We start from the raw sequence: 9,379 nt of genomic DNA, 5'->3' as shown, positions 1-9,379 counted from the left end.
TTTATAAAGAAAATGTTCTACATTCTACTTTGGTGAGCAGCGTCTGGAGTCTTAAAAGCCTGTGAGTAGCCATCTAAGATACTCCACTGGTCTCAGCCCTTTGGGAGCAAGGGAGAATGAAGAAAACAAGATACAAGAGAAAGATTAGTCCAAAGGACTAATGGACCACAACTACCATGGCCTCCACCAGACTGAGTCCAGTACAACTAGATGGTGCCCGGCTACCACCACTGACTTCTCTGACAGGGATCACAACAGAGGGTCCTGGACAGAGCCGGAGAAAAGTGTAGAACAAAGTTCTAACTCACAAAAAAAAAAAGATCTTACTGACCTAACAGAGACTGGAGAAACCCCAAGAGAATGGCCCCCGGACACTCTTTTAACTCAGTAATGAAATCACTCCCAAGGTTCACCCTTCAGCCAAAGATGAGACAGGCCCATAAAACAAAATGAGGCTAATGGGGCACAGCAGCTCAGGACAAGGACTAGAAGGCAGGAGGAGACAGAAAGCTGGTAATAGGGAGCCCAAGGTCAAGAAGGGAGAATGTTGACATGTCGTGGGGTTGTTAACCAATGTCATAAAACAATATGTGTACTAACTGTTTAATGAGAAACTATTCTGTAAACCTACATCTAAAGTAAAATAAAAAAAAAATTAAAAGAAAAAGTACAACTTCCAGGACTTGTCCTAAAGTTATATGGTATAATTAATGTACGTTGTTGTTGTTAGTTGCCATTAAGTCGGCTGCGACTCACGGTGACCTTATGTACAACAGAAGGAAATGCTGCCTGAACCTGGGCTATCTTCACAGTCGTCGGTGTGCTTGAGTTCATCGTTGTGGCCACTGTTGACTACCTTCCAACCTAGGGCTTATCTGCCAGGACTGTATCGAACAATGTTCTGTTGTGATCCATAAGGTTTTCATTGGCTAATTTTCAGAAGTAGATCCAGGCCTTTCTTCATAGTCTGTCTTAATCTGGAATCTCTGCTGAAATCTGTCCACCGTGGGTGACCCTGCTGGTATTTGAAATACTGGTGGCATAGCTTCTGGCATCATAGCAACATGCAAGCCACTACAGTACAATAAACTGTCAGACAGGGGTGGGGTGGGGTGGGATGGGGTATAATGTATAGGAGATATTATATAAAGGGCCCTCATCAGTGTATTGTGCTTAAAATTCTCATCAAGGAAGTCATGACTTTGAGTAAGGTATTATGTCTCCAGGAGGCCACTGCTGAAAGGAAAATGTGTTTCCTGTGAGGGTTAATAAAGATATTAGTCCTCACTTACACAGTTGGCTTGACTGACTTATGACATGTGTTTGCTAATATTTGGAAAGCAGTGCCCTGAGGGTCTGGACACTGGAAGAGGTAGGTTTTGCTGGAGGGAGGGAGAAAGGAGTATTGTAGTATACAGTAGGCTGTCTGTCCAGATGGGGCATGCTGCATTAGGACATTGATGAAGAGGGCTTGGGGAGGGGTGTGGGGTCAGATGAGTAGTGGGTGTGAAGAGACTGGATCCCGTGTGAAAGTGGAGAGGAGTGTGAGATGGGGAAAGTTCACATACGGTCACTGCACCATTTTCCTTAAGCCTAGTCATGCTTCAGCATAGTAAAGGGAGGAAGGAGGCACTAATATTTGTGCAGCATGTCCCTTGTGTACGCCACCAAGTGTTTCCTCAGTGCGTCCCTGGTGCTCAGAACTCTGCCTGGCTCGTGATGGAGCGCCTAATGAATTTTCTTCATTTTTACATGCAGTGTCTTGTTAATTCTTACAATGACACCGGACATTTCTGTTTCTGGAGCCCTGGTGGCTCAGTAGTTAAGAGCTATGGCTGCTAACCAAAAGGTTGGCAGTTTGAATCCACCAGCTGCTCCTTGGAAACCCTATGGGGCAGTTCTGCTCTGTCCTGTAGGGTCACTGTGAGTCGGAATCGACGTGACAGCAATGAGTTTTATTCCTGTTTCTATCCAATGCCAAAACACTTAGGTGAGTTCCTCAGAACCTCAAAGCTCACAAATGACAGGACTAGTTTACATTCAAGTCCAGCTTTATCTGTGTTCGAAGCCTATGCTATTTCCACTATATCTGAACTCTTCAAACCTTTCTTCTCTCCCACAGTGGAATTACAACATAGGAAGGCACATGGATTTGGAGTCACACTGGTTGAAAGTGAAGTAGGGGTGGGGGAAGGGCTGATAGTTGCCTCCAGCTCACCTATCACAGCAGCACAGGAGAGAACTGTGCGAGGCCACTGTGTGCCTCCACTCTAGCCTTCCAAGGCAATTCGCCTCTTAGGGCTTCACAGCATTCTCATACCAAAAACCAAACCTGTTGCCATTGAGTTGAATCTGACTCACAGCGACCCTATAGGACACAGTGGAACTGCCTCATTGGGTTTCCAAAGCTGTAATCTTTTGTTACAAAGCAGAGTGCCACATCATTCTCCCGCGGAGCAGCTGGTGGGTTTGAACTGCCGACCTTGACCACGTCCCCAATCCTCTGACTGCCTCTAAGAGGACAGGGAATACCAGTTGTAAAAAGTGAGGACTCACAGAGGGTTCGTGAGATTAAGTCATTGACTGGTGTTAATCAGAAAGTCACTGGATATTGGGTCTTCTCCCCCTCCTTTTAAAAGCATCATTCCTCTTGCCCATAATTCATCTGCATAAGCCATGCTCTTTTTTGGGGGGGAGGGGATTGACATAAGAATATTTTAACCTTCATTTGGTTACATATAGGCTTGGGTCGCTTTTGCTTTATAACCCAAAACTTAAAATATGAGATTCAGTGGAAATGGGTTTCTTCAAATTGCTTCACCCACTGTGTGTGTGTTGTGTGTGTATTGGTTTCAGAGATGCCCAGGATTCAGATGACACAGAATTAAACATGAACTCCTTTCTAAAAATTAATCTTTCTAAAGCTTCTTGAATTTCTTATCAGTTTTGAAACAAGTTAGCAGAGTTAATAATTTTAAATTGAGCTAACTTAGTCTTTAAGCCAGTTTGATAAACAGCTGCCCTTATTTCATGGCTAGGTTTGAAGAGAATACATATAAGCATATGAAGAGAGAATGGTTCTTTGGAAAACATAATCCCCCAAAGCACAGGCTTGGTTAGGAGATGATTTGTTGATGTAAACAGTTTCCTTAGCTGAGATGCCACTTACGTGTTTTTGTTCCTCAGATGTGTTTTCAGGCAACTCATCTGTGCAATAAATGATGCTGCCTCCCCTCCTGTGCCTGGGAGCTCCTCAGCCTTTTAGAGAATCTCATTTTACTTTATTTTTTTCTCAGTGAAGACAATGAATCCTTAACCAAGGTTAATTGCAGAGTGGGAACAGGTTCTGGCAATGTGCCAGACGATCATAAGCAGCAACTCTGAGCGGCTTCCTGACATCAACATCTACCAGCTGAAGGTGCTCGACTGCGCCATGGATGCTTGCATCAACCTTGGCTTGCTGGAGGAGGCGCTGTTCTACGGCATTCGGACCATGGAGCCATACAGGTCAGTCCCAGGGAGAAGGGATCAAGTAAAGGCTAGAATGTCTTAACCTTGGACCAAAGGGTGACACTAAAGTCGTTCTAATTATTCATTTATTTCAAGTTTCCTAGCTGCTGCTCAATCAGCATGTGAAAGCAGACGTTGCTTTATTCATTTCTTTGTTTATTCGTTTATGTGTTCATTCATCGTTTGTAAAGTTCTTCCATGTGTCAAGCACTATGGGTGTACAGAGACTAATTAGATGCTGTCTCGATGTGGAGTGGATGATTATATGGTGCCACTTGCAGTGACAGAGACGAGTGCAGGGTGTTGTGGGAGCCAGGGGTCGGTGGGGGGGGGTGGGGAGCATGAGGCCAGACCTAGTTTGGGAGGCTGTGCTGATCCCAGTGGGGATGGCCAGTATGGAGCCTTCAGTCCAGCTGAGTCATGATGGCCCCTACCATTTGTCTGTGCTTTATGGTTCACACGCTGCTTTCACGTGAGTCGTTTGCCCTCGTAACCACCGTATGCCCTTGGCATGAAGGCACCTATCATTGATTCAGGTGAAGGAGCTGTTGGTAATGAATTGTTTCTTCACCAGCCTCAGCTCCTCCAGACCCATGGGTGTTTTGCCACCAGATGTTCTTGTAACTCAGACGAGCTTTGGCAGGGGAGGGTGATGTTGAAATCTAGTGCTGGTGGGTGTTGGACCCTGATTGACAGTGGGCTAAGAACATAAGTTTGGAAGTAGAGACTGACATCAGTCCAAGGGAAAAAGTACATAGACATATATACCACAAGGTGAGGTTGGAATAGCCCAGTCTCCACCACAGAACAAGGCCATTGCTAGACAGGTGCTCCAAAAGCACCTGATATTATGTAGGGGAGGGGTGTCCCTGGAGAACAGGGGTACCATTCTGGACAGATACTGAATTTCCCAGCTCTGCAGACCATGCCAACACAATGCTGACCCAAAGGGGCTCAGCAGAGGGCAAATCCAGATCTAGACTTGTGCAATATGGGAGAGCAGGCAGAGGGGTGGTTCTATATGAATGAGAAAGCCAGAGCCCAGGACAATGCCTGTTCCCACTTGAGGAAGAGCCTCAGGAAACGGCTGGGAGAAGTTACCACGATTAACGCAAGAGCAGAAGTGAATCCAGGGTCTGATTTGGGGCAAATGTAGGAAACCAGAAATGAGGAACTTGGTCAGGAAGCCAGACCTGGGCCAGGAACTTGGTGCAGGCAGAGAGAAACCAGAAGGTGGCAAAGGCCTCAGCACCCAGGTGGATGGCAGAGGTCCACAAGCCAGCCGTGGCATCATGGTGACCCCAAGGGTGTTTTCAGAACTTCTGTAGGTGGTTTCTTCACTGCCTTGTGGGGAACAACAGCCTTGGAATTCAGACTGTGAGTCAGCTTTAATCAAACTTAGAAGAGGTTGCCTTGAGGGCTGGGACTGTAGACTTTCCCATGAGCAGTGAAATGTCTGTTCAGTATGATGAATCTTGTGGGTTCTTACAAAATATGAATTGAATACAAAGAGATAAGGCTTCATTCTCTGAGCCTTAGTGTTGTAACGAGAGGCAGGTCCTGGATGGTTGCTGTTACCTCTCTGAACTCTGGTCTTGGTCTCAGGAAGCTAAGCCACAGGCTGCTGGATGAATGGATGGACTCCAGCCAGGAGGTGCAGATTGAGAAAACCCTCCTTCCTCCAGGCTCCCCTCAGCCGCCGGCCAGCCCCACTCTGTGGGCTAGTCCTGGATGTACTCTGACTCTTCTCGTCCCATTCTCCCCACCCTTCCGACATCCAGGCAGCCTGCTCAGCCGACTCTGAAGCACAAAACGCAAAGTGGTCCAATCATGTCCATCCGGAAGGACACACACCTTCCAGGATGCCCATTATGCACGTATTTTTGAATCCTCTTTTCCCCAAATCCTCCAAGGCTTCTCTGAAGGACTAAATTCCCAGTAAAACCAGTTGCCGTCGAGTTGATTCTGACTCACAGCAACCCCATGTGTGTCAGAGTAGAACTGTGCTCCATAGGGTTTTCAATGGCTGATTTTTCTAAATTACTTACTCCTTAGTCACCTGGCAGTTTGACTGACTTAACCTTGGTGTCAAACAAAGAGGCCTTTCTTGTAAGTGCAGTCAGGTTCACCAGACTACACCCCATGATGTTTGGGATACATTTGGTTATATTTTCCTGGTGCTGGCAGGTCACAGTCTCGCTGTAAATGTGCAGTCTGTTCTTAGGCTGGGTGACAAATCTCCAGGCCTCCCTTGAGTCTGTCTTCCCTGGAGCTTGTTAAGGAGTTGCTCTGCAGTGTTCTGAATTTCAAGAAATCCAGTCTGTATCGATCCACTGCAAATGAGTGAGATCTGGACCTTTTGCTTTCAAAGTTGTAGTAGAGGCAAAGGCTATAAATAATCCAGAAACAACAAAGAGAAATGGAAGGGACGGGTGCTGTCATACTTTGCCTTTTTTCCCTTTAGCTCAGGCGATAGTGTCATTAAGGAAACACGTACAAACGGAGCAGATGCAGTGTAAGCCCTTCATAATTTCAGAATGTGAAGTGGGAATAGGGATGCTGGCAGTGGTTCTTGCCCCCTCAAGTGTGCACCGGGGAACTCATACTGTGCGCTGTCAGCTAATCCACACTGTCTCCGGGCACACGCTCTGGGTGGGCTTTGTGCTTACCTTTCGCCAAGGACGCGGACAGTTAGCTAGGCATGAGTTACCGAGAGGTGACTGGATTGCCATCTGCCGTAACAGTTTTACAGTGTATAATACACCGTTTGCAATAACTGGATTGAGGTCACTGGTCAAGTTTGTAGTGGTGATTTTGTCACTTCTGACCTTGGCTAAATTTTAACGTCTAAACTTAGAGGGGAAACTGTCCATATTTGAAATGTTCATTTTCATCCAAGTCACTGCATTGCCCTCAGCTCCCTTCTTCCTATTCTGTCATTTTATTTCACTCATTAGAAGTAAGTTCTATATATAATACAAGACAATATCAGGTTCTTTATGTTTCATAAAGCAAACTGGAAATGATTCATGTACAACAAAATGTAGAATCTTTAGTATTAACTCAGAGTACTTCTTCTGAGAGTCTCTGTATATAGACCCGGGATTATATACACAGAGTCATCCATCCCTTAGCATAATAGATGTCAGACAGAATGAAAATAATTTAAGAATATTTCATAAATTCTCTTAGAAATTCTAATTCAGTCAGATCTTAACCAGATGATGGGTCAGGCTTGAAAAGTTAGTTTGCTTATTGGTAGTTTGGAACTTGGACTTCACTTTCCTGTTAAAGACAGTGTTATAGATTATGGTGAGGTCCCCAGACCAGCCCAGGAGAGTCAACTCATAATGTCACTTCACCAGGACCATCTGTACATTTGCCAAAAAATCAATAGGAGAAAACAACAATGAAAAAACACAATTGAATATAAACTATTTTGAATTATATTGAATACTAATTAAACTTGATTTTTTGCTAGGAACCAGAAAATGATAACGAGATATGGTAGCTTTGTAAGACTTCAAGGGGGACTTTCAGTACATTCACACATGTTCTGTCAACTTAATGTTTGTTTGTAAGAATATTATATGCTAGGGAAAGGACCTTTTCAAAAGAACTAAAACCAAACCCGTTGCCGTTGGGTGGATTCTGACTCATAGTGACCCTATAAGACAGAGTAGAACTGTTCCATAAGTTTTCCAAGGCTGTAATTTTATGGAAGCAGACTGCCACATCTTTCTCCCAAAGAGCGGCTGGTGGGTTCAAACGACCAATCTTTCGGTTAGCAGCCTCGCATTTAACCACTGCACCACCAGGGCTCCTTCAAAAGAACAGACGGGTAAAAATCACCCCCATCTTTCCAACTCTCATCCCACTCCCTAAAGGTAACCACTGCTAAAGGTTTCTTTGTTGGAATTTTCTGTGTGTGAGTGGCCAATCTAAATATATCCCAAAGCCCCACATGAGTAAGTTTTAGGATGGTGTCAGAGAGAGAGACAACTAAAAATAAATAAGTAATTCTGACATTTACCAGTAGCTCTCAAAAAGCGCAAATGGGGATTCCACTCATAATACACTATACTATTTCTTAAAACCACCACTCGTCTGTCAGCTTGTCATACTATGGTGGCTTGTGTGTTGCTGTGATGCTGAAATCTATGCCACCAATATTTCAAATACCAGCAGGGTCACCCATGGCCAACATGTTTCCGCAAAGCTTGCAGACTAAGACAGACTAGCAGGAAGGACCAGGCTATCTACTTCTTAAAAAATTGACCAGTGAAAACCTCATGAATGGCAGTGGAACATTGTCTGATATAGTGCTGGAAGATAAGCCCCTCAGGTTGGAAGGCACTCAAGATACAACTGAGGAAGAGTTGCCTCCTCAACGTAAAGTTAACCTTAGTGACATGGATGAAGTACAGCTCTCAGGACCTTCATATGCTGATGTGGCACAGCTCAAAATGAGAAGAAACAGCTACAAACATCCATTAATAATCAGAACTTGGAATGTATAAAGTATGAATTTAGGAAAATTGTAAGTCATCAAAAATGAAGTGGAACACATGAAGATTGATAGCTAGGCATTAGTGAGCTGAAATGAACTGTGCAAAAATGAAGTGTGCAAAGACCTGGAGTTAGAAAGCCAAAAGGGAAGAACATGCTTGGCATTTCTCAAGCTGAACTGAAGAAAAAATTCAAGCCACATGTAGCAATATTGAAGGATTCTATGGGCAAAATATTGAACGATGAAGGAAGCATCAAAAGAAGATGGAAGGAAAATGCAGAGTCACTGTACCAAAAATAACTGGTTGATGTTCAGCCATTTCAGGAGGTAGAATATGATCAAGAACCAATCGTACTGAAGGAAGAAGTCCAAGCTGCTATGAAGGCATTGGCAAAAAACAAGGCTCCAGGAATTGACAGAATACCAATTGAGCTGTTTTCAACAAACAGATGCAATGCTGGAAATGCTCATTCTTCTATACCAAGAAATTTGGAGGACAGTTACCTGGCCAACCAACTGGAAGATATCCATATGTGTGCCCATTTCAAAGAAAGGTGACCCAACATAATGCAGAAATTATCGAACAAGTCATTAATAAAACACACAAGTAATATTTTGCTGAAGATAATTCAAAAATGATTTCAGCAGTACATCGACAGGAAACTGCTAGAAATTCAAGCCGGAGTCAGAAGAGGATGTGAAACAAGGGCTATCATTGCTGATGTCAGATAGATCTTTGTTGAAAGTAGAGAATACCATAAAAAGAATACCAACTAAATGAATAATTTGTTTTATAAGGATCATCACAAAGGTGGTTCCTATTAGGCAGAGGTAAAAAGATGTCCCAAATGTCCAACTTTTCCAAATCGGTGTACCACTCCATCATCTCTAACATCAACTCCTCCTCCCCCCCTCAGTACTCTCCCTCTGTCTTTGGGTTCTGTAATACACTACAACAGCTCACAGAACTCATGAACTGTATCAAGGAAATGGCTCATGCATGTTCTGGAGGCTGGCAAGTCCCAAATCCGTGGTTCAGGCATAGGGTTCTCCTGATCCAGTGGCTGCAGGGGCTGAAGAACCCAAACCAGTAGATCAGACTATAGGCTGCTGGCTCACAAGGCTGGGAAGGTTGGTTATTCAGGTCAAACTATAGGCCACCGGCCCACGAGTGTTTTATTGACTATGTAAAGGCATTTGACTGTATGAATCATAACAAATTATGGATAACATTGCAAAGAATGGGAATTCCAGAATACTTAATTGTGCTGATGTGCTATATTTAATATCCATGTACTTGTATCCTTGTGTACTTGTGTCACTGAATCCATAAGGTAAAGCCGTATGATAAATTCATAA

General features: G+C 44.0%; 1 protein-coding gene across 1 annotated transcript in view; it reads left to right on the top strand.

The window, feature by feature from the left end:
- The window catches only part of SMYD3 (SET and MYND domain containing 3), an 816,669-nt gene that overhangs the window by 679,192 nt on the left and 128,098 nt on the right, over positions 1-9,379 (top strand). The window contains exon 9 of the mRNA XM_004375869.2: positions 3,333-3,507. Within this exon, the coding sequence (XP_004375926.1) occupies positions 3,333-3,507 (175 nt within the window). The remainder of the gene's footprint in view (positions 1-3,332; positions 3,508-9,379) is intronic.

This window comes from Trichechus manatus, unplaced genomic scaffold, assembly GCF_000243295.1.
Source record: "Trichechus manatus latirostris isolate Lorelei unplaced genomic scaffold, TriManLat1.0 scaffold00039, whole genome shotgun sequence".
Taxonomy (NCBI): domain Eukaryota; kingdom Metazoa; phylum Chordata; class Mammalia; order Sirenia; family Trichechidae; genus Trichechus; species Trichechus manatus.
This window is presented reverse-complemented; position numbering and strand designations above follow the sequence as displayed.